Source organism: Brassica napus, unplaced genomic scaffold (assembly GCF_020379485.1).
Source record: "Brassica napus cultivar Da-Ae unplaced genomic scaffold, Da-Ae ScsIHWf_1160;HRSCAF=1649, whole genome shotgun sequence".
Lineage (NCBI taxonomy): Eukaryota > Viridiplantae > Streptophyta > Magnoliopsida > Brassicales > Brassicaceae > Brassica > Brassica napus.
Window position 1 is genome coordinate 18,173 of NW_026014583.1, and position 26,332 is coordinate 44,504.

The 26,332-nt window shown below is 38.0% G+C and overlaps 2 protein-coding genes, 1 long non-coding RNA gene and 1 other non-coding gene across 6 annotated transcripts; 3 read left to right on the top strand and 1 right to left on the bottom strand.

Annotated features, from left to right (window-relative positions):
- The first annotated feature begins 664 nt into the window (after positions 1–664).
- On the top strand, positions 665–2,691 carry LOC106374774. Its single transcript, XM_013814724.3, has 2 exons — positions 665–742; positions 853–2,691. The coding sequence occupies exon 2, from the start codon at positions 859–861 to the stop codon at positions 1,495–1,497; it is 639 nt and encodes a 212-aa protein (XP_013670178.1). The 5' UTR covers positions 665–742; positions 853–858; the 3' UTR covers positions 1,498–2,691.
- On the bottom strand, positions 2,312–5,246 carry LOC106376711 (aspartate--tRNA ligase 1, cytoplasmic-like). Its single transcript, XM_013816824.3, has 10 exons — positions 5,093–5,246; positions 4,353–4,938; positions 4,171–4,281; positions 3,954–4,067; positions 3,558–3,848; positions 3,369–3,479; positions 3,230–3,283; positions 2,960–3,155; positions 2,768–2,882; positions 2,312–2,689 (listed from the first exon to the last, which is right to left on the bottom strand). Exons 2-10 carry the CDS (start codon positions 4,935–4,937, stop codon positions 2,563–2,565), a joined length of 1,704 nt encoding a protein of 567 aa, XP_013672278.2. The 5' UTR covers position 4,938; positions 5,093–5,246; the 3' UTR covers positions 2,312–2,562.
- A 1,499-nt stretch (positions 5,247–6,745) lies between these two features.
- LOC106376709 lies at positions 6,746–14,097 on the top strand. 3 transcript variants are annotated; one of them, XR_007330983.1, is made up of 5 exons: positions 6,763–12,812; positions 12,898–12,969; positions 13,501–13,556; positions 13,639–13,763; positions 13,858–14,097. It is a non-coding gene; the product is annotated as an uncharacterized LOC106376709 (long non-coding RNA). The 3 variants fall into 3 exon arrangements; XR_007330984.1 differs by having other exon boundaries at positions 6,747–12,812; positions 13,053–13,763; XR_007330982.1 differs by having other exon boundaries at positions 6,746–12,812; positions 12,898–13,763.
- Positions 14,098–26,225: 12,128 nt separating this feature from the next.
- On the top strand, positions 26,226–26,332 carry LOC125596253. Its single transcript, XR_007330985.1, has one exon. It is a non-coding gene; the product is annotated as a small nucleolar RNA R71 (small nucleolar RNA).

A 26,332-nucleotide genomic window follows, 5' to 3' on the forward strand; every position in this document is an offset into this window, starting at 1 on the left:
GATCCTATTATGATTATCATATGTATTTAAGACTATGTAACCACTTTATCTCAACTTATTATTTCTTTTTTTAAAAGAAGTAAATGAAGATGAATTCATGATAAGGAACAAAAAAATAAGTAAAAAGTATAAATTGGATAGATAAGCTGAAGCAAAAACCTATGAAAATAAGCTAGTGTCTTCCTTTGTTAGGCGTCAATCCTTCATTTGGCATTACTAACCAATGTTATGACAATGTCAGTTTTCTACCAATGCTTAATGCTACCATCACCGGACCATAATTAACACAAGAAAACATATAAGTTTTGCAGAAAACAACAAAGCAATTAAGCAAGTGAGTGAATAATTAATTATTAAGAGTAGTTCTTATTTTGGCTATAGTTTCAGTTTTGTGTTTCGGAAACTATATAGAGGTGACATAGACCAATAACTCCACATTTCCTTTTCATTTAAATCACCTTAGCCAGTAGAAATAAGTCACTCTCGAACTTTATTTATTAATATTATGTCACTCTCAAACATGTAATATTACAGACGCACATGCGTGTACATAGAAAACAATTGTATGTACTTAATTGCTTATATACTCAATGCATTTTTACATATATACTCGAAACATTTTATATTACGTTGGCGCTTCAAAGAAAAAAATATATATATTACTCAAAATACTCATTCCACTCTATAAATACAACCGTTTCTCTAACTTTCCAAAATCACTCAACTTCTTCTCTCATCTCTGGTAAGCTCTCTTTCTCTTTTCTTCTGTATCACTTATTAGTTTGGTTTTTCTTCAAAAGTTTGTACGAGTTTCATTTTGGTTTTTTCTTACAAAGTTTGTGCTCCATGCAGGAAATCATGGCCAACTTTATTGTGACCAGCGAAATGGAATACCGTGTTGTAAGATTCAACGTAGCTGCTGGTACTTTGAGCAACCTTGTCGTAAGGATGGTCGACTGCGAACGCACAATAAGTCGTTGGCTCAATGGGAACGAAGTCATAACATACTATCACCGTCATGATACTCCCCGCCATCCCCTTGGACCTTACGAGCAAATCAATCATACGACGGAAGGATGGCGTGTAGACACGCAAGAGGAGCTTCGTCAACGTATTGCTACCGATCTTTTCAATGATTACGATCAGGGTTGGAACTACAATTGGGAACCCCTTGCTGCATTCTTGTCTGCACATGTACATGGCGCAGGTGGTGGAGGAGCAAATTTCAACCTCGAAGTTGAAACAGTGGTGGTTGATCAAGCAGTGGCGGACCAAAACCAGCCTTACTGGCAACCTTACTTTGCACAAGACGATTACGTCGACTTAGCTAATAGGCAGCGTGTTCCCAATGCATGTCCTATATGCTATGAGAGTATAGCCAACCCCGGAGCGCGGATAGGGTTAGAATGCGGTCACGTGTATTGCAAGGCATGCATCTACCAATGGATTTGGAGAAGAACTGATTGCCCGACGTGCAGAGGTGGAGTACTATGGTGATTGGTGGTGAGATATCATCTTCTTATCGTGAGAACCAGATTGTGTTGCTTGTTGGTTTAGTCCCTGCGGTTTGATTTCTGCTCTATGACAAGTTTGATTTATGTTTTAAGTGTGGTTTAATTCTGCTTTAGGACCGGTGTGCTTTATGTTTAAGTGTGGTTTAATTTCTTTTCGGTTTGATTTATGTTTTAAGTGTGATTTAATTTCTTTTAAGTCTAGCTATTGAAGCCGTCTAGTCTCCTTACCAATAATCTAATCTTTCTTTTACAAAAAGTTCATATCGTCCTCAATTCATGCAAAAACACTACGAATTGTTAAAATGTTTTTTATACCCCTAGGCTTATATATCAGATCAGCCAAAAGGCCTTTCATAAACGAAACAAACTAGAAAACTCGGGCCCAAACAAGAAATCCGGATCCTAGAAGTGGAGTAACGAACCAAATCAATATGATGATATTACAATTATACGTTTTACAGGAAACATCATGGATGAGTGCGAGATCTTCAACTAGATAAAGTGGGCTCATTTGCAAAATTCTAATGACAAGTTCAGCCAGTTTAATAGTAACAAAAATTGAACTTCTTGTCTCCTATAGTTGTTACTGTGACAAATGGTAACGGCACGCCTTAATAAAAGACATACTCAAATATTAAATAGAAGGAACGAACATGCACTTATTCACCAAAAATTTAATTTTCAACAACTATTGGGAGAAAGGGAATGAGGAAAAGGAAGAAAGAAACAAAAGACCTTAAATAGAAATAATCAAGACTATTAATAAAAATTTGAGACCAATAATGTCTACAATACCGTTAATTGAAACATGTCTCTTTATTAATGATTAAGAGAACCAACATTAAACACACAACAGTTAAAAGGTAACTAACTAAACACCTTAACGAACCGTTCCAATAAAATAAGTTAGAAAACGGGAGCGATCGTTACACAGACTCTCAAAGATCTTCAATGAGAAAATATCAGTGGAGCCTGACAATTTGATTGATAAGATAGATATTATTAAGGGAGCAAGGCTTTGAGAAACACGAGGGAAAGAGCGATGATATTAGGGAGCAAGCCTTTTTGGGTCACGAGGGAATAGAGAAGTTTTGCGGATGTTATTGAGGGCACATAAGAGCATTACCACACGCTCCAGCCCCGCTCCAAATCCACCATGAGGCGGTGCACCATACCTGTGAACATGCAGCCACTTGTCAACTCAACTCAACTCATGTGGATATGTAGTAGTAGATCGAACAGTTTGTGGTAACCTGAATGCATCGATGTATGTGGATATTGTCTTGACATCAATGCCGCATTCTCTTGCACGCTTCTCCAAGAGTTCTGGGTCATGGATACGTTGAGCTCCTGAGATGATCTCCTCTCCTATAAGAAAGAAACCTCAAATTTAGTAATTATTAAATCAAGTGTACAAGTAACATAATTGGGTGACAAACTCGTACCTCTGATGAAGACATCGAATGAGTTGCTGTAGTTAGAATCGTCTTCACATGGCATCGTGTAGAACGGTCTGACAGCCGATGGATAGCGATGCAGCATGTAGAACTCTGTCTTGTACTTTTCCAGAACAAGCTGCCCAAGTTTCTTCTCAGATTCTGTGTTTAAATCACCAAGAGGATCAACCTCTTCGCCAGCTTCCTGTCAAGATGACCCAATTATTATTATTCATCAAGTTGAATTCCAAAAAAAAAAAAAAAAAAATCCAGTCATACCTTAAGCATTTGAATCCCTTCTGCAAAGGTTAGTCTCAATGTTTGCGGAAGAAACTACAAGTTTAGTGCACAAATCATCAATTTTCAATACAAAAGAAACTTTTAAGTTTTTTTTCCTAAGAATCCAAACGATAGATACCTTCAAAGAGTGAAAAGGGTATTGCCTTCTGACAGATTCAAGTTCCTTTGGGCACCTTTCTTCTATTTTTGTGAAAATGAACGGAAACAAGTCCCCCACAAGATCCATTATCTGCACAAAACAGGAAGTAGTATTATTAGCTAGCACTAATGGAGGGATGAAATATTTAGCACAAAATCATGCACACACCTCAGAGTAGTGCATTCGTATCTCCATCTCCACATCAAGACCCACGAATTCACACAGGTGTCTATGAGTGAAAGAGTCTTCCGCTCTGAAAACAGGGCCAACCTCAAAGACGCGTCGCATGTCACCACATATGGCCATCTGCTTATGAAGCTGAGGAGACTGAGCCAGACAAGCAGGCTGCCCTTTGTAGTCCAACCTAAATACAGCGGAACCTCCTTCACTACTGCCAGCCATCAATTTCGGTGTGTGGATTTCAAGAAACCCCTTGGATAGTAAGAATTCTCTGAACGCCTACACAAACAATTAAATAATGATGATAGGAACATTAGGATATAACACATGTATAATGATGACAAATCCTATCCTAACTTAGCTATAAATAGGGGGGGGGCTTACAATTTGGACATGGCACTGAATACGGAAGAGGGCTTGATTAGCCGGTGTTCTGAGGTCAAGAGGCCTATTATTCAAACGCGTGTCCTGAAGGACACGAGCAGCTGGTTTGCCATCCTGCAACAAACAATCATGGAAACAAGAGCAGCTTCATCTATCTCTTATGAAAGAAGATACATATAAAAGAGCACATTAGCAGCTCCAACATTATTCTACCTACCTTGACAGATTTTTCAATATCTGCTTCACTTCGAGCAGCATCCACCACAGCAAGTGGTAAATTTAGCAAGGATCTGCTGAGGCAGTACATTTTTGTGACATGTATTTCAACCTGCAACATACATTATCGATGAGTTAATAATGTCACACTATTCGAATCAAGGAAAAGGAAACAAGCAACACCTGCTGAGAGGTTGCTGTGAGAGGCTTCTTAGGGAGAGAGACGAGACCGATAAGCTCAACAACGGATTCATGACTCAGCTGCTTGACAAAATTAAGCATGCTTGTACCAACTCTGGCCTCCTCCACGACGCATTGAACCGTGAATCCACTTTCCCTCAAGATCACAAACAATATTTTAGCGACTAAGCGATGATTGTGCACTCGACCTCTGAGGGAAACCTCTGACCCCACAATCTCTTCAACCAAGTAGCTCACATCAGTCAACTCTTTTCCTTCAACAGCCTCTCTCCAGCTTCTACCTGCAGCCGACTTAGGAGTCACGTCACCGTAGTTGCTGGAAAACGATTCATCCTCCGGAAGAGAAGATGATGATGATGTGGCTTCTTCTCGTTCCTTTTTACGGTACAACCTCTTCTTCAGTGTAGCGGCTCTCTTCTTTGCTGCTTTCTTGCTCATCTTCTCTCCAGATTCCTCCAAAACCTCTGGTTCCACCATCTCTTCTCCAGTAAATTTCTGACAACTGTCGTTGGATGACGACATGATGTCTCCTTGACGACAAGATGACTTAACCCCAATAGCCATCATCCTAGGCAGAATCCCAAATCAGCAGACAATTGCATTAGAAACCTATCAACTACCAAGGGAATCTCTACTTTCTTGGTAATTCAAAAGTTTCAATTAACTGATATAAAAACTCTGAATTTCGATAATATAATATGAAGAAGGGAGAGAGATCTTACCTGCGAGGATGGAGAAGCGGCTGAGAAAGAAAATAGGTTTAGGGATTTTTCTGTGTGATTGTCAAATAGGTCATGCGCCAATTGTTATTTTACTCCCTGTGTGAAAACCGAACCGATTCATCAAACCGAGATAGAACATTAATTGCGCTCGGAAATATTCATAAATTCTTTAATCCCTATAATTAACATCTATACTACTCCATTAATTATCAAAGCAGGATCCTATTTAAAAAATTTAGGATTCTTCCCTTAGATTTTCATCATATTTACAAAATAATAGAGATCCTATATTTATAGCAACAAATAAATTTTCTTTACGAACCAAAACAAAACCATAAATGCTAATTAACTATTAGCGGCTGAGAAAAAAAAATAGGTTTAGAGATTTTTCTGTGTGATTGTCAAATAGGTCATGTGCCAATTGTTATTTTACTCCCTGTGTGAAAACCGAACCGATTCATCAAACCGAGATAGAACATTAACTGCGCTCGGAAATAGGAGTATTGTATTTTTTAGAAAAATGGAAAAGTTGTGATTATCGAGTCTATGCAATTGTTTAAAAATAAAAAGAGTAGCTAAGTATTATAAAAAATGTAAGAAAGAGATCAGGTATTTAGATGATCGGAAGTTGCGTTGTGGACCATGAGAAAGAAATAACATGAAATTGGTTAAGAATAAGTTAGTTAAATTAAATTTAAGTAAATACCAAACTATGGTTATTTATTTGGTTAGATTTATTTTTTTTCCCTTTTGAAAGGAGATACTCTAAGATTGATAAGGCTGATTTTAAAAATTATACTACATTCCTTTTTTTGATGTAGAATTTTCGTAGATATGGTAATTCATAATGATTCCGTATAAATATACAAATCAAGTATGATTCACAACCCTTTAATTTGTTCAAGACTGGTGCAAACCGGCTATGTTCACAAGCTGTAGAAGTAAGTGGCTTCCGGCCACTGATAGATATGAAATAAGCCGGCCATAATATTAATATTTATAATATTAAAGCATGATCCTATTTTAAAATTTTAGGATTATGCCCTTAGATTTTCATCATATTTACAAAATAATAGAGATTCTATATTTATAGTAACAAATAAATTTTCTTTACGAACCAAAACAAAACCATAAATGCTAATTAACTATTAGCATTTACTTTCGGTAAAACTTTATCATACTCATAACAATTCTTTTTTCGACCAGATTTTTTTCTTGTTTTGAATAATTAGATAATTCTAATCATATGAAGTATACTTAATTTTGCGGGTAATAAATAAAATAAACTATATAATTTATTTATGAGATACAAATGAATTGATGTGTTTTTTTTGTAGTGTATTTTCCTAATTCTGAGAAATAACAATATCATAAACTTTCCTTTTTACAATTTTTATAGTTGAGTTTTATATGGTTGAAACAAATATATGCATCTAAGTAAATAAGTAAATAAATAAATAAATAATCAATAAAAGTTAAAATCTGCATTGAATAATATTAAAATATGTAATGAGAAATATCTTTCATTTTTTCAACTTATATAGTAGTGTTTTTATATAATTGGAACAAATATATGCATCTAAATAATTTAATAAAATATTATCATTAAACATAAAATGTGCAAAAAATAATATTAAAATATGTAATGAGAAAATATCTTTAGTATATAAATATAATACTTTAGAATAAATTAAAATTAATACAATATTTTTTCTAAAAAATTAACTTCTTTAAAAAAAATTTCAAAAATATAAATATAAATTTTTTATAGCAAATCTAATATCTATAATTATAACATAAACAATCAATAAATTTTAAATGTATATAGTTATCAAAACTATACTAAAAGGAGCAAAAGAAGTCTACTTACGGCACCCACGTCGGACACGTAATTCGACCAATAGGGATGCATCATTCCATCCACGTCATCTATTGAGTCAACTGGTTTGGGCTTTTGGTGGTTTTTGTTTGTTGTTTGGGCTGTTTTAGTGTAGCCCATTTTCTGGAATGGTGTGGACGTGTTCTACGCCACGAGCAGCTGTCTCCGTTTTTCGTAGCCCTAATCTCTTTTTTTTTTCTCCCGTACCTTTGCGACTTCCATCTCTTCCGTTTCTCATCTCTTCAATTTCGTCTCCCTAGTAAGTCACCACTAACTGAATCCTTGATTAAGCTCATTCAATGGATTCCTTTCACCTTCTTCTCTGTTTATCTATATATAAATCTCTATTCCTATCTTATCTTCCCATCCAAGTTGAAATGACTCTCAAAAACTTATCCCGATGGAATCCACCGGCAACTCATCCGTCTCCGGCGATCGCAAAGCCAGCAAGAAGACCGTCGCCTCCTCTGTGACTGCGAAACCAAGCGGGAAGTCTCCTGTTTCGTCTACCAATCCGATGAACCCAAACACTGTTACCGCTCTGTCCTCCGCGCATGCAAACCAAGTGATGTTCTTCAGAGATGTTTCACTCGGCCCACGCGAAGCCGAGTTGAGGTTTTGTCTGATTCACTTATGGGAGGCTCGAAATATATACACGAAGACCCTGATTGGACAAGAGATGCTCCTTATCGACGAAGAGGTTTGTCAACGTCTTTAGCTTCCCTCTTTATTTTCTTCTTGAATCGTGTTTTTGATTTAATATTAGTCGTTTAGATATATTCTCCGAGTCTTGCTTTCGGTAGATCTTATTAATTTTTTATGTGTTTCTGAATTTATATTTGTCTATTAGATTAGTTCATCGGATTGCTATTCTTGGTCTTGCTTTCAGTACAACGTATTAGTTTTATTCTTTTCCGTAGATTGGATTGGTTCCTATGTCTGCTCTATATATGTCGCTCTATATATGTCTGCCTAAGTTTTCAAAGTGATCTGATGTATTGTTTGATTTATATTAATCGAAGATTTCAATTTATTTTCAGGGAACTGTTATTCAAGGTTTTGTTCCAGCCGGTAGAGTAGGGACATTTGATCTGGTAGCTGGTTCCGTCTATAAGCTCAGAAATTTTTTCGGATCCAGGAACAAAGCTCAGTTCTCGGTTGCTGATCATATCGCCATCGTCTCATTCAGTTGGAATTCTGATTTATCCGTTCTTGAGAACCCTCCGGTTCTTATTCCAGAAGACAGGTTCAGGTTCCACAGCTTCGAGGAGTTATGGCCAACTGTGATTCCAAGGGTGATCTTTACGATAAGTCATGTTGAACTATGGTTGGTCTTTATGCCTGCATTTTTAGTTTATAATTTATCACCTCTAATGATTATTATTCCGTTGAGTTTTGTTAACTATTTAGAGTATTATTCTGTTGACTGTTTAATTATTCTATCTCAGATTGTGTTGGCCACATGAGGCTGGTGAATGGGCAGACTCTCACTGACCATACTGTTCTTGACGAAGTTGCCATAGCTGAGAAGCGGCATCTATGTGTTCATGTTCAGACACATGAGTAAGTTTATCCATTTGTTAGTTGTTTTCGTTGTGTGTTATATTTAACACGTAATGTTTACATATGTAGTGGACCAGTGATGAAGCTCTATCTATGGGATAATGCCGCATCTGAGTTCTGCCAGAAATTTAAATCGTATGGAAGGACCCCACACGTTCTTTTGGTCACCACAGTGAACCCTAAGCTTCTTGGAGGTTAGCATTTTAATAATAAAATTCCATGCTCATATGCATAAATTAGCTGTGGTTAATCGTATAGCTTTGGTTAACAGGAACCCTTTGTCTCACTTCTATGTCATCATCTCGAGTGTTCATGGACGACGATGTTCAGCCTAGCAAGGATTACTTTGAATGGTAGGCATTTGTGTTCATAATTTTAGTATAGTTTTGATATTTAAGCGTCTTCATCTGTAACAATCTTTGGGCTTCCGCCTTTTCTCAGGTTGAGCTCCAACACAGGTATTGCTAATAGGATTGCTGCTGAGGTAGTCACAAAGCATGAGACAGTGACTCTTGAGGAGCTATTCTCCTACATTAAGCAGAAAGCTTCTAAGGTCAAGAGTTGTTCTGTTGTTATCATTCATTTATGTGTGCTTGGGTACTTACGAATTTTATTTTACTTTCCACAATGAAGGTTGCTTGGTTTGAATGCACAGCAACTATAGATGATGTTGTCCAGGGTTCTTCTTGGTATTACGTTTCTTGCGGTGGATTTAATAGTAAAGCAGTTAAAGGCCCTACTTCCCTGATGTGCAACAACAAGAAGTGTGAGAAGAGTGAAGTCACGGGCGTCCCTCAGTAAGTGTTGTAGTCATAGTTTCATCTACGTTTTGTCAGTACTAATAGCTAATCTTCTTTCGTTGCAGGTACCTCACGAAGATTTCTATTTATGATAAGCGTGAGCAAGCAGTTTTTGTCATCCTTGGTAATGCCGGCAAGGAGTTGACTGGGAAACATGCAGTAGAATTGGTTGCTAATTTCTTTGAGGTAATGTTAGATCTGTCTATAAATAGCAAATAATTTTGTATTATAGCAAATTAGTTGGAACATCACCCATTCATGCATTTAGTAAAGGTTGTATTATTTTAACTCACGTATGTTTCTATATGATTGTTAGTCTAATGAGGGAGCAGGAGCTGACCATTACGTTCCGGTTCCGCAAGCTTTACTTGATACAATAGGGCAGACAGGGAAGTTCATCGTGAAAGTGTCGGACCATAACTTGAAAGGCAAGACTCAGACTATAACTGTCACAAAGATACTCCCACCAGAAGCTCCACTTCCAGCAATGTCCGATGATATTCCTACGACTATGGGTGATGGATCTGCTCCTTCCAGCGGCTATGGAGATCCTGCGGGTGATAGGGCTAGAAAAGCTGCTGATAGTCTTGAGTCAGACGATGCCAAGCGTTCCAAAAGTGGCTAATATAGCTTCAACATATCCTCTTACTGTTTTTACGTTTCTATAAAGACTTTGCCTTCTTTCAATTTTAATCTTCAGACTTTTGTCTTTTTATGTTTAAGTTATTCTGATACAATTTTCGTTATATGTTTTTACTTATCCCTTTAAGCATCTACTTATCCTAATATGATCTTTTATATGTTTTTCCTTTCACTTTAGGCAGTTCACTTGAGAAACATACGATTAGGAATGTTGATAACTTACGATTTTCCTTGAACTTGGGGATAAACATCTGAGAATGTATGCATAATCTATTAGTTATACCCGTATAATCTTCCCTTACTGATGTGAGGATTCTATTTTCATGTCCCAAGTTATTTTCATGATTTTTTTTTTGAGTTTTTTTATTAAGTAGCAATTATAAGAATGATATATGGCTGATTTTAGTATCGAAGAGTTGAATAGATTTATATCATATTATTTTTGAGAATATCTATTAACCATATTTGTAAAATCATTGCTTTAATAAAAGGCAAGTATTCACGAGAATCAAGCCCTTCTTCTTCTCTCTACAAAATTCCTAATATGCCTTCTCTAAAACACACAAAAAAAGATCTGCACATTTTTTCGAGACCCATAACTGTTCACGCAACCAGATCTCGAAATCTTCTTAAAAGTGTAAGTTTTTTAAATCACCTAACCCTCTCCATAAGAAGTTCCATATTCTAAGATGTTTATGTTTTATTGATCGCATACTAAGGTTTGGATCTTGGACGAAATGGGGAAACCACCTTCGACAAGCAGTCTGGACACCGGAGGTAAGACAAATAATTATTTAGCTGTTTCAAAGGAATGATTTTACATATTTAGTCTGATTGACTAAGGATCCTAGACTACTTATGCTACGTACTTTTATATCTGCGTAAGAACAAAATTACACACAGGAGGTCTTACAAATCACTGCATTTTAAATACAATTGTGTAGTATTACTCACAACACGTTTTGATGAGATGAACCCCTGGATCACAGTGCATAAACCATTACTCAATCAATAAGTATACGTTCCTTCTTCTTATATTGACCATCTGTAACAACCAATTTTTTACATTTGGCATTTTGGCTTCATTGGGGTTAAGAAACATTGATTTCTTATTCACTTATATTATTTTTGGTCTAAACAAAAATTATTAAACATGTTATAAAATTCATTTATATGTTTATGTAACTGATCTAAAATTGTATTTGAAAGATATACGATTTTGAAGATGTAGTCCCGTGCAAGGGTGGAGTCGTTGATTTTTCACTTTATAACTCTATGTCTTACAATATTAGAATTATCTCTGTTCTTACGATCAAAAATAAACTATAATAGCTTTGTGATATTTAATATTGTAACAATCTCTGTGAAGTAACAATCTTTATGAAGTAACAATATTTAATAAACTATATTGTAACAATCAACCAATTGATGATCAATGTGAAGTAACGTATGAAAAGAAACAATAAAAAATAAACTGCTTCATGTTGGCTCATATACACACTACTCATCATCGTAATATTAGAGGTTGATATCTTAAGACAGTTCTGTTTCCTGTGTTTGTAAAGAATCACGAAAGTGGAGTTATTATATGTTTATTTATAATTTATATTTATGGAAACTACTAATTTATTCATCTAAGATTTATATAAAAATAATTATCTTATTAGTTTATATATAATTAATATATATGTAAATATTTCATTTTTTATTATTCAGTCCTAATTTCTATAGTTCTGTATCAAATAATAATTTAAAAATTACTAATTCCTCCATTTTGTTTTAAAACACAGTTGTGAATCTCATTATACTTTAAGTTTTTCAGAAAACAATGCAAAATATTAATATACTTTGCATTATACTTTAAGTTTTTCAGAAAACAATGCAAAGTATCTGTCATAGCTTCAATAAGTCATTCATATCTATGGGATAGCTGCCACAAGTTCTCTTTGAAAACAAATATGCGAGTCAATCAAGACGAGAAGGAGTTCTCTGAGTGGCTTCTCAAAGTCGGGGAAGGTCGCACACAATCAGTACAAGAAGATGAGGATGATGGCTACCATGAACAGATGATAATTGTCGACAACTCACTGGTTCAAGAGATTAAGGATGACTCTTTAAAACAAGTTGTTGATGCCGCATATGGAGAAGTCAACAAGATAAAGGCCTCCCAAAGCTCCTACATTGATAGAGCTATACGTACACCTCGAAATGAAACAGTCGATGAGATCAATGCATACACAATCTCCAAAACTGACGGGAAGTCAAGAGACTACTACAGTTACAATAGCTTTGAGATTTCAGACACTCAATCTGATCAAAATGATACATTATATGTGATTGAGTATCTCAATTCCTTGAAATTTCCAGGATTGCCTTCTCATAAGCTCACTCTCAAGTTGGGGCCCCGGTTATGCTTCTGCGAAACATAAATCAGAGAAAAGGATTATGTAATGGTACCCGTATGATCCTAACCTACATAGGCGAACGAGTGCTTAAGGCAGAAATAATCACTAGCTCACACATTGGAAAAGAAGTATTGATACCAAGGATTATACTCTTGCATGATGAAACAAAGCTACCGTTCACTTTACGTCGACGACAATTCCCTATTAGATTGTGTTATGCAATGGCAATCAACAAAAGTCAGGGGAAAAGTTTAAAAGAGATTCTCCTATATCTTCCTAAACCGTCTTCGCCCATGGTCAACTCTATGTAGCACTCTCATGTGTAACAAGCAGAGCAGGACTAAAAATCATTAAAGGCGAAGATTCACACCCACAAAAAGTGAAGAACATAGTGTACAAAGAAATCTTCAACCGCCTTCGTTCCCATGAGAGTAAGTAAAATTTTAAAATCAGAATCACACTCAATATGTTTTCAGTGATTACTTATCTAATAATTCACATTTATATGTTTTTCAGTATTTTAGCTATCAACTGAAGAAGTCATAGCAAAAACTCCTACCCTGATGATGGATATCTCACTACTATCAAGTACGTCTACCTATACTATAAACTAAATAAATTGATTTCTATTACTAAGTTTTGATCACTGATTTATTTTAAAATAATTTTAGGCTCCCCAGCTCGGTAAATCTCATCACATCTACATTTCCTCTTCGTAAAAATGTCCACCATCGTATCTACGATTTCCATTTTTCTGTCCTAAGACCTTAGTATCTGTTCTTGGTAACGATAATAACTTTCCACTGCTTCTGCACATGAGTTATACCAAACTTTTATTCCATAACTGATCTACTTTACTCTAGGCAACCACAAAAGTTTGACAAATCAAACAATAAACAGATCAAACATCACCACATATGCGTTAGAATTTAAATAATATAAGCTACTGCTGAGCAAAACAAGTTGATTACATAAGCTACTGATAAATGCAAAAATAAACGACATAACAAACAGGATTTAATATAAAAGTTGATGCGCATGAACCTCCAACATTCCCATTGTTTTGGAAAATACAACACTCTCATTCCAAATTCTTATTATGATGTTTACTAACTTTAGGATTGCTAAAATCCAGTTGCAACAACAAAGGTAGTAATTTGCATACTGCTAAGCAGGTACCGAGATTACATTAAACCCACCCCTTTATTTAATATTTTGAGTGAGTCCAGCTTATTTACACTCACACATTACATACAGGTCAAAAAGGGTTCGCTTGACCCTAATGGACAATGCATCTGCTCTGTTTAGAGAGTTACATTGCAGGACAGACTTGAAACACGAAGTCGTAATCATTACAAGCATCAATCCCAGAGTGTGCAAAGGTAATATCTATCGATCTTATATGGTTGTTTTAAACGTTGTTTAATCAGTAAAATGCATAGTAACTCACTCCAACATATTCTTATATGACTACAGGAAAGCTGATACTCACCTCAACACCTGCTACCCGCTTTTACTGTGACAGTACTATTGATCTTATACGAAGCTTCAATCAGAGGAACAAAGTTAGTAATCACTCATGAGTGATCAACTAGGCTTTGGTCTATAGTCTATAACAATAATTCATTTTCATGGTTTAAAAAGAAGTTTGTTGCTTTTTATGAAACTTTATAAAACATTCTATGAAAAAGATTTATAAAACTTTTATCTACGCCATTTTTTCTCATGTTCAATTTTTCTTTTGCTCATTAAAATTTTAAACTACAACATTAATCCATTAAGTACACTACTTTTGTTTTTTAAACTGCATCACTTGGTTAATATCAAACCAATTGCAAGATATTCCAAAACTTCATTGATTGATACCTATCAATGTGTATTTAGATTTTTTATTCTTTATAGCCCATATTTTATGTTATTGTATTTTATGATTACGTTAGTAGTTTTAAATTGATTTTTATACCTAATTGAAACTAAAACATATTTTATAATTATGTTTTTAAATTGATTTTTATAACTTCTTTACTATTCAACATATATTATTGTTGTAACTTATGGTGCATTTAAAAGACTTATAGAAAATTCAGTAATTATTGGGTTATATATTAATGCTCCCAGTAAAGCTTCAGTGTTCTTCTTTGTATTGCTGATAACCAAGAATAAGATGTGGTTGTGGGATAGTAATTCATGTATTTAATATTGTATAATTTACTGAATTTTAGTGGTTAGTTTTTTAGGAAAAGTTATATTGAAACCTAATTATCTACACAAACAAATTAACTTATAACGAAATTCTTTGGATAGTAAGAGTATTATAGAGTCATATTATGTGACAATACATTTTTGTAAAGGAATTAAAACCCACACAGACTTACAAATACACATGATTTTGTTTTGATACAAAATCATATTAAATCTCATAATTACATGTGATATAAACAACTGATAAGGCAGTCCAGACAATATTTAATATATATGAAAATATATATTAAACATATATTAATTATCATAATATCATTTCTAAGTTTTTTTTTGATTAAATTTTATATTTATTAATCAAAGAATAAAAGGCCATTTACAAGTGAAAAAATTGGAAAAAAACTCTAATGTAATGTTTCTATTTGGATCAGATTAAATCATCAAGTTCCTATTGTCGAATATATACTTCCACCCATCGACAGAACAGATCTTCCAACTTATGTTGCCCAGTGTACTTCAATGAAGAGATCCTGTTTCGGATTGCTTTATCAATTGATGATAAGAGTTTCAAGGCTCTCAATCAAATGTTGTAAAATAAAGGATGTCAAACCAGTTCTAAGTGATTCTAAAGCAAAGGGAATGCAAGACCATGCTTAATCTAAGTGCTATCAATTGATGAGATGATTTTTGAACCAAAATGCTACTGAAATGCAATAAAGGACAAAGCTTTCTTTCTTATGAGATAAGAGAACTCATGGGCTATAGGAATTGACTTTGGGTGATCAAGTTTCAATCTAAAGATGTTTACTTTCAACCAATCTTTCTACCTTAGACCTGGACACCATCCTAAACAAACTCTATCTCTAGATGAATGCTCATTTACTAAGATAACTCAAGCATCAAATCTTTGGTTGAATGTTATCTAAGTAATCATTAATCTCAAGTCTACTAGCCATCTTAACACCTTTAACAACAAATCTCTTTGGTAAATAATGTTAAAAGCTTAGGAGAGTTGGTTCAGGCATTTCATCAAACACCTTTCAGGTGTGAAATGCCTAGAGCTCAAATTTAGAGAGGCCAACTCTAAAATTGCATTAAAAGTACTCTACTAGCAAAGAACAAGATGGATCTATACTAAAACACCTTAGATCTAGCTTAATCACCCTTAGTCTCCCTCACCCATGGATCCAAAGATGACTACTCACTACTCTTCATGATGAGCCCAAGAATCAATGGGGATTTGGTGCTAATCATGATTAGTGATCAAATTAATCAAGCAAATCACAAGAGAAAATGATCAAGATCAGATCTTTCACCTAAAAGTTCTTTTTTATTAGATAGAAAACAAGATCAGTCCCAACTTTGGGATTACAAGAGTATTTATATCTTTGGTAAACCTAATGGTTTCCATTAAAAAGTCTAAAAATCCCCTTGAAAACATTAAAATCCGACTAAGGATAAGTTTCGACTCGGGTAGAAATGGACGGGCACAACCCGCGTCAGCCAACCCGCGTCGGATCGTCGTCGAGGATTCTCTGCCATGCGCGCGGGTAGGCGATCCTGCGTGGCTCCGTCCCGCGTGAATCTATCGGCTCCTTCTCTTCGTGACGCGGGTTGAGACGATCGGCACCAATCCGCGTCATTCTCCCCGCGTTGGACCTTCGACGATACTCCTTCTTCGTGTGAGCGGGTGAGTGATCCCGCGCTGCTTCACCCGCGTGACTCCTCGAACAAAATCTTCGGCAACGCGGGTAGGAAAGATGGGGATCATCCGCGTCGCTTTCCCCGCGTCGGACCTTGATGATTTTTCTAGCTCGTGCGAGCGGGTAGTCGACCCCGCATGATCCTTCCCGCGTGGCTTCTCTGAGTCGGTCTTTTGGTGACGCGGGTCAGTGGACTCGGGGTTCTGCTACCCGCGTGGATCGCCTTATGATTGATCAATCTCCATTCTTCATCTCTTTTTGGATCACAATGCTTCTAAACACCTTTGATTACTCCATAGGATACTCCATTACCTGATTCAGACATATGAATGCAAAATGGATCCTAAAGATTCTAAACTCTTAATCTATATTATCATTATGTACAAAATGGAAGCTTAAAACAATGCAAATATGCAAGATATCAACTCCCCCAAACTTGTTATTTACTTGTCCTCAAGTGACTTTGCAAGAACTCATAAGGGAAAGAGGTTTGAAAGTGGGAACTCATAGCCAAAAGTAACACTTCCTAGTATCCAACTTAACATCCTAAAGAAACATAGCAAATAGCTTGAGCAACTCTCTTATTATACTCCAGCTTCTCTAGGCCTATCAATACTCCTTATGCCTCTATACAAGTTGCAATACTCATCAACCAACAAGTTCTTTAAACCAGCTCTCACATTGATTCACACACACACACACACATGGTGAGTTCTCACAAATGGGCACATGATCTCAATCATTTGGCTAGGTAAGTATGGTCTAGTATGAATAAAGAGAGAAGGGTTCAAATGTCATCATTTCAAGGTGGTTATCACTCAAAAACAAGGAGCTTGATCATTATGCAAAATTTATCTAAGATTAGAAGCAACTCATGCATACATAGATTCATTCTCATCATACTACCCCCTTTTGTTATAAGTAATCTCAAGTTCTACCCTCTTTATCATAATCTCAAAATCAAAATAAACCCCTCACATCACTCACCCAATGAACAACTCTCTTTTTCTTTTGGCTCAACCACTAGGGATTTTAAATCACTTTTTATAAGCTCTAACTCTTTTTCATTCCCTTCCCCAACTTCTCTTTGATTCTTTTTTTTTTTTTTTTTAGGGGGAAGGTTCTTTTTTTGCATAATCAAGAGCTTCATATTTTCTTTTTATCCCTAGAGTTTTCTTTTCTATTTATACTCTTTTGCTCATCTCTCCCATTTTTCTCACTCCCCAAACCCAAGATATTGAAGTTTAGAATACACAAACCCCTCTCACCATTCCCAGATGCTAACTCATTGTGCTAGCAAGAGATGAGAATAAACCTATGTCGCCTCCAATACTCTCAAGATTTTGTACATGACAAACTATCAAAAGAGGCCTCACTCATGCAATTAAATGTTTGGTCTCAAAGAATGGCTAGGGTTGTAGGGTATGGAGTGCCATTTGGGTTAACAAAGATTGGTATATAAAGGAATAAGATAACCCAAATGTGTATGAGATCCATGATCAAGTATGCAAATGCCCATATGCAAGAGAGATTAAGTTCATTCAAGCCAAGTTCGGGATGGAGCTGATCTCAAGAACAATGCCAACATCAAGCAAGCAAACAAGTTTCAAGAAGAGTTTTCAAGGCTCGAAGCGTGCAAGGTTTTCAAGAGATGCTTAAGCTACTTGATTTGTTTAACTAGGATGTCATTTTGAGTTCTAGACAAGGGTTCTTTGCAAGGAATTTTAAATCATTGTTCCCAATGCAAGTGAATGCAACCTATATGCTCTAGACTCAATCCTAAAAGTGCAAGTGATGCAACTACATGTTACTTTTTGTGTTTTTTTTGGGGTGTCTTCTATGCATATATGTATGTACAATTCAATGCATGAGACTCAAATCATCAAAGAAAACATGATCAAATACTTGAAACCTCCCCCAAACTTAGTTCACACAGTCTCTGTGTTAGGAAGTTGAAGGAGATATCGAAAAGAGAGATAAATGCAAAGAAAAACTGGTATATACAATGGGAAGTGGTGGAGTACCTCTCTATGAAGCGTGGGAGGAGGCCGATGCCTCATCCTCGGTGTCAGCTTCCTCCTCTGTAGAGGCAAGGGATGGAGATTTGTTTCCTGAGTTGGACGGTTGAGCTGGTGGGTTTCTCTTCTGGCGGAGCAGCTCTTTCTCGGTGGCAGGAAGTCTGATTGCTAAAGGACCAATTGAAGGTTGAGGCTGGGGGGTAAGGAAGTCAAAGTCTGATGATGAACATCCCGCTACAGCTCCTCTAGTCAGTATATCAGCTACCTTCTTCATGAACTGAGCTGAAGCTTCTGCTTGCCTCTTCACGGTCTTACTCAACGCCTTACACTTGTCTTTGAGCTTGAAGATTGTTCTATCCTGAGCCTTGTTCCATCGTTGGAGGTTGCTGATATGCTCATGAGCCTGGCGAAGGGGTCCATGGGGAAGAGCTCCCTGATGCTGCTCAAAGTGGTAACGAGGAGGACCATAGAGGAGCTTGGAGTTTAGACCGGAAGCTTCTTCTTGGAACACACCACATTTATCTGCTGTCATCTTCCTCTTGGGAGATCGCATGGGGCCTAAAGAACCATGGGGACCAAGGAAGTGCTCACTCCCAATATCAAAGCTAATAGCTCCAGGCCTAGTCAAGCTTGTTAGGGCGGTGTTTTGGGGAAGCACTTCAACCTCTCGTGTAGACTGTATGTAAGAGTAGACGCAAGTTCCATTGAAACTTCCACTGAAGTACTGAGCTTTCTTCAAGTAGCTTCCGTCTAATAGGGCGGGACCAGTTGGATCATCTTCTAAGGGTATATCCTTGAACTGAAGCAATGGGGTTATCAAACCACCAATGCCAACCTGAGGCTCTGGGTCACTTGTTGTCCAAGCCCATTCTTTGTAGTGGACGAGGCGCTTCACAAAGAATCCCACCATTCCAAAATTCTTGTAGAAATCAGTATCGACAAAAGGCAACTGAGAAGGATGAGCATAATGCTGAACGGTTTGGTGAAGAAGTTGTAGCTCCTCATCATTAACAGTGCCTGGTTCCTTTCTTGGAAAGATGGTGTGGACAATTAACCGGTGGAGATAGCGCACTGAAGGGTGGCGAATGGAAGCATTCTTGTCACGGCTTGGCTTGCGAGTCTTCCCCGCCAACACCTTCCAAACCATTCTAGCAATGCTCTCCTCTCTAGGGGCATCATATAGGATAGGGATGGATGATTCCTCCAAATCCTGAAGACCAAGGGTTTGTCCAATCTCCTTGAAGGTCATGTTGTAAACCTTCCCATGGATCTTGAACTTGATCTTTCCCCATCTTTGCCTCACATGTTTGGTGGTGTGAAAAGTAGCCACCAATGATGACAAAAACTGACAAGACTCATCTTCGTAGGTAGGATAGGCCATAGTGAAGAAGCTTTGCATGTTCATGTGCTCCAAGATTTGCTTGATGTCGTCACCTATCTCCAACTCTTCCATGATCTTGATATCTGCAAATCGAGTTGGAGGCCACAATACACCATTCTTCAAATGCCCATATAGCTCATCTTCAGTTGGTGTCTTGGTTCTATCCCTCTCAGTGTCGACCTTCTTCCCCTTGGACACTTTGGCTCTCTTGTGCGGAGCTTGGTCTTCTTCAGTGATGTCTTCATTCTCCTCCTCTTGGGGAAGAGCTACCCCCTTGCCTTTCGGTTCCTTTGACCTTTTGTAATGGGCTGACCTTCTACCACCAGCATCCACACTCTCAGCAGTGGCGACTTGTTTGCCTTCTCTCTTCTTTGCTGCCAATACTTGCTGCCTAGAAGTTCCTCACGGTGTAGATACTGAGGATAGAGACTTCTCATGTCTAGCAGTCTCTTGCCTTGCAAGCTCTTGTTTCTCAGCTTCCATATTATGTTGGCCCTTTCTCTCCATTTGTACCTAAAAATTTCAAACTTTGGAAAAGGATGAGCAAATGGGAGAAAGAAACTTGACAATGCAAATGTGAATTCAATTCATAATGATTCAGTTTTAACAAAACTATCACATTGCACACAAGATATGATCATAAGCAAAGAATAAGGCTTTTAAGCAAAATTTAAGCATCAAATGAGTTCTTCAATTAGTAAGTTCTCTAATTAAGTTCTCAAACACCCTAACCAACCAAACCAAACCAAAATCATATGGGAATAAAGCAATTTCGAAAAATCCCCAAATCTCATGAACCCTAATTTATCAAAGTTCAAATTCAACTCAATTTCACCATATAATCAACAACTCAACATGATATATAAGCCTTTCCTAGTCTATTTCACAAGTATCAAGCAGGAGAACGATTAAATTTCAAGTTCAAATTTCTAGGGTTCATGAGACCTACGAAATTGAACTTTATGATACAATACCTTGCTTTGGATGAAAGGAAATGAAGATGTGATACAAGAATATAAACTACAGGGGCGAAAGCTTGGATTTAGGAAAAGAATGGAGTGATTTGGTGGAGAATTGAGTGAGATATGGGGTGATTTGGTGTGGGAGGTTTGGATGTTTTGTGAAAGAGAGATAGAGGAAAAGGGAGAGTGAGACGCGGGTAGGAGGTGTTTTAGGGTTGAACCGGGTCGGTTTGTCGGGTTGTCGGATCGGGTCACCGGGTTTAACGATAGAAATCATACCTGAGTGGGTTTTGACCTGTCGACGCGGGTGAATGAACCTCGTGCGACCCCGCGTCGTATGTCTCTGAATACATGGTCATGCGAGCGGGTAGAGGATCCTGCGTCGATGCATCCCGCGTCGAGCCTATGACGAAGCAACGCGGGTAAGACAACCCGCGTGGGTCATCCCGCGTCGGATTGCTGTCTCCGACCAAATTCGTGCGAGCGGGTAGAGGAACCCGCGTGACCTCAACCCGCGTGAGATTTTCTGTTTGTTTTTTTATTAAGTATGTACAAGGATAGACATGGGACTTCCTCCCAAGTGAGCTTGTTTTAAGTCTCTAGCTTGACTTTGCTTCCCTTTGGCTAGGCGGTGATGGGGTCGGAGAGTGAAACCGAGATTCTTTTCTCCTCTATTGTGGTTCCCATGTAGAGCTTAACTCTTTGTCCATTGACTGTAAAGTCTCCACCATTCTTATCCCATAACACAATTGCCCCATATGGCCTAACTTCCTTTATCTTGAAAGGACCGGACCATCGTGACTTGAGCTTCCCGGGAAACAACTTCAGTCTAAAGTTGTAGAGAAGCACTTGATCTCCAGCACTGAATTCTCTCTTCAAGATCTTCTTGTCATGAAAAGCTTTGGTTTACTCCTTGTAAATCCTTGAGTTCTCAAAAGCATCCAGTCTAATCTCATCAAGCTCATTGAGTTGGAGAAGTCTCTTCTCTTTGGCACTCTTGATGTCAAAGTTCAGCAACTTAAAAGCCCATAATGCCTTGTATTCAAGCTCAACTGGTAGATGACAAGCCTTTCCATACACAAGGTTGAAAGGTGTGGTTCCCAAAGGGGTCTTGTAAGCTATCCTATAAGCCCAAAGTCCATCATCTAGCTTGATAGACCAGTCTTTCCTTGTAGTCCCCACAGTTTTCTCCAAAATAGACTTGATGTCTCTGTTGGAGATCTCAACTTGACCACTTGTCTGAGGATGGTAGGGAGTTGCAACCTTATGCTTCACACCATTCTTCTTGAGAAGACTTTCAAACAGTTTGTTGATGAAGTGGGAGCCTCCATCATTGATGACAACTCTTGGAACTCCAAACCTTGGAAAGATAGTGCTTTTGAACATCTTGATCACCACTCTAGAATCATTGGTAGGACTTGCTACAGCTTCTACCCACTTGGAGACATAGTCAACAGCTACAAGGATGTATTTGTTGCCAAAAGATGATGGCAATGGTCCCATGAAATCAATACCCCACACATCAAACACCTCCACTTCTAGAATTGGGTTTTGAGGCATCTCATTCGTTTTGGTGATGTTTCCTCTTCTTTGGCATGAATCACACCTAGAGACAAAGTCTTGAGTGTCCTTGAACATATGAGGCCACCAAAACCCAGCTTGTAACACCTTTGAGACAGTCTTGAAAGTAGCAAAATGACCTCCATATGATGATCCATGACAGTGTGTGAGAATCCCTTCAACTTCATCTTCAGCTACTACTCTTCTATAGAGTTGATCTCTACAAAGGATGTAGAGGTAAGGTTCATCCCAATAGTATCTCTTCACATCTTTGTAGAACTTCTTCTTGGCATATCCGTCAAGACCCATTGGCTCTCTTCCACAAGCTAAGTAGTTCACCAGATCAGCATACCAAGGACCTTTCTCTTCAGTTGCCTTCACCTCTTCAAACTTTTTTCCAGTTTCACAAACTGCTACTACTGCTCCAATTTCCATGATCTGTTCTTCTGGAAGCCCTTCATCAATAGGGATCCCACTATCAATCTTCAGTCTAGACAAATGATCAGCTACGCCATTCTCAACTCCTGGCTTATCTCTGATCTCAAGGTCAAACTCTTGTAGCAGCAAGATCCACCTCAACAGTCTTGGCTTAGCATCCTTCTTGGCCATGAGATGTCTCAATGCAGCACGATCAGTGTAGACTATGACTTTTAACCCAACCAAGTAGCTTCTGAACTTCTCAAAGGCATAGACAATGGCTGGCAGCTCCTTCTCAGTTGTAGCATACTTCATTTGGGCTTCATCAAGAGTTTTACTCGCATAGTAGATCACATGAGTCTTCTTGTCCTTCTTTTGACCAAGAACAGCTCCCACAGCATAGTCACTAGCATCACACATGATCTCAAAGGGGAGATCCCAATCTGGTGGCTGCACAATGGGGGCACTAACCAGCTTATCTTTCAACTTCTTGAACACTTCCAGACATTCCCAATCAAAATTGAATGCAGCTTCCTTGCATAAAAGCTTAGTCATTGGCCTTGCTATCATTAAGAAGTCTTGGATGAATCTTCTATAGAATCCAGCATGACCAAGGAAGCTTCTAATGTCTTTAACCGTCTTTGGTGGAGCTAGTCCAACCATCACTTCGATCTTTGCCTTATCTACCTCAATCCCCCTCTCTGAAATCTTGTGTCCAAGAACAATCCCTTCCTTAACCATGAAGTGACACTTCTCCCAGTTCAGCACAAGGTTGGTCTCTTCACATCTCTTGAGGACCCTGCTAAGATTGGACAAACAAGCAGAAAACGAAGATCCGTAGACAGAGAAGTCATCCATAAATACCTCCACAACATCCTCTATAAGATCAGAGAAAATAGACATCATGCATCTTTGGAAAGTGGCTGGAGCATTACATAGCCCAAATGGCATCCTTCGATAAGCAAAGGTACCATAGGGGCATGTGAAAGTCGTTTTCTCTTGATCATTTGGATGTATGGGGATTTGGAAGAACCCTGAATACCCATCAAGAAAACAATAATAGGGATGATTTACAAGTCTCTCTAGCATTTGATCAATGAATGGCAATGGAAAATGATCATTTCTAGATGCTGAGTTAAGTTTTCGATAATCTAAGCACATCCTATGTCATGTTATTGTTCTTGTTGGTATTTGTTCATCCTTATCATTTTTGACCACAGTAATTCCTCCCTTCTTTGGGACAACATGCACAGGAGACACCCATTTGCTATCCGAAATAGGATATATTAATCCTGCATCTAAGAGTTTTAGAATCTCTTTCTTAACAACATTTTTCAAGTTGGGATTCAACCTTCTTTGATGTTCTATAGAAGTCATATATTCATCCTCTAGATGTATCCTATGCATGCATAAAGAAGGTGATATCCCTTTAATATCATCTAGTGAGTAGCCTATTGCCTTTCTATACTTTTTAAGTTCATTCAAAAGTTTAGACAATTCATCTTCACTAAGCTCACTACACACTATGACAGGGTAGGTATCATTAGGGCCAAGGAAGGTATACCTTACACCATGGGGAAGAGGTTTAAGCTCCACTTTTGGTGCCTTGAGTTCACTCCAATCATCCTCTTGGAGGTTCTCTTGTTGAGTAGTTGAGGAAGCATGGTGAATCTCATATGAAAGCTCCTCATTCTGTTCTTCACCACTATTCCCCTTGTGAGAGTCCAGCATCTTCACATAGGCAACACTTTCCTTGTTCTCAATCACTTGGACTTCTCTCTCAATTGTTAAGGCATGCTGTAGAGAGTCTTCAAGTGCCAACTCCTCTAGAAGTTTATCAGCTAGAGTATCCATTTCATCAATGTAGAAAATTTGGTTCTGGATGGTTGGCTTCTTCATCACTTCATTGATGTCAAAGTGGAGGATGTTCCCTTGTCCAAGATGAAGATCAATTTTTCCTTGTCTAACATTCACAATAGCTCCTGCTGTGGCTAAGAATGGTCTTCCAAGGATCAAAGGGTCTTGGGCTTCCTCCCCCATCTCCAACACAACAAAATCAGTAGGGATCTCAAAGTTACCAACCATCAACAGAAGGTCTTCTAAGATACCAACAGGAATCTTCACTGATCTATCAGCCAACACCAAAGAGAGTTTACACTTCTTGTATTGAGTAAATCCAAGCTTCTTTGCAATAGACAAAGGCATCAAGCTGACACTAGCTCCAAGATCGCACAGACACCGTTCAAACACCATGGGTCCTAGAGCACAAGGTAAGGTGAAACATCCTGGATCCACTAGCTTCCTTGGAACATCTAACCTCTGGATAATGGCACTGCACTCGTGGGTAAGGATCATCATGCCCTCCATCTCTTTCTTCTTTGCAGCTAAAGCATCTTTCAAGAATTTGCTGTATTGAGGAACCAACATAAAAGCATCAATGATGGACATTGTGACCTGAACTTCACTCATTTGTTTCTCAAAGAGTGTCTTGTACTTCTCCAATAGTTGTATTTTGAATCTCCCAGGGAATGGTAGCTTTGGCTCATAGGGAGGAGGAACAAAAGAGGATTCCTTTGTTGGAGTAGCAGTTTCACCATGTTTCACTGTCCTCTTCTCTTCTCCAACCTTTCCTTTACCCTTAGCTTCAACAATCTTTTCTAGAATTTCTTCATCAACCTTCTCATCTACAATCACCACTTCATCATCAATGTTGATAGCCACCTCCCCACCTTGCTTTTCACCATCCTTGGTGAGAATTCTTGGAGACAACTGTTTACCACTCCGTAGGGTGATTGCTTTCATTGTTTCCTTGGGATTTTACTCTGACTTTCCAGGTAATGCCCCTTGTTGGCGACTTGGTTGAGAATTCATTGAAGCAAACTGGTTCTCCAAATGTCAAATCTTGTTGTTGAGCTCATTGTAGCTTCCATCAATCTTGGAGTGAATGTTCTTGAACTCATAACCCATTGTCTTCTCATTCTTTGCCCAAAAATCCAAAAGTTTCTTGAACATTGCATCCACACTTGTATCTGAAGCTGGAGCTTGGGAAGAAATTCCTTGAGCCTGAGTAGACTGATTGTTGTTGTTGTTGAAACCCGGAGGGGTGTTTTGTCTAGGTTGATAGCTCCCTTGCTGAGTGTTTTGCTTCTGGTGGTATCCTCCTTGCTGGTTGTTAGAGTAGGACCTTTGCTGGTAGTTGTTGTACTGAAAGATAGGCTCTTTCTTGTACCAAGAACCATTGTTGTTGATGAAGCACAACTCTTCTTGGCCTTCCAAACCATCAACCTCATTGATCTTGGGAGGAAGCTCTTGAATAGGACCACCCACAAAGTTCATCTGCTCTTTCTTAGCTTGGTTGGAAAGAAGCAAGTCCATCTTCTCTTGCAAGGACTTAATCTCTTTCTTTGTTTGCTGATCATCACTTCTGTTGACCCTATCATGGTCCTCACTGTAGACCAAGTCACTCTTAGCCATGTTCTCTACCAGTTCCTCTGCCTCTTCCTCGGTTCTCCCCAAGAAGAAACCATTGCTGGCAGTGTCAAGCCTGTTTCTGCACTGTGGTAGAGCTCCTCTGTAGAAGGTGCTAAGCAAACTCTCCTTGCTGAAACCATGATGAGGGCATTGAGACCAATAGCCCTTGAACCTCTCCCATGCTTCACTGAAGCTCTCTAGACCTTTCTGTTGAAACCCAGAGATTTCGTTCCTGATCTT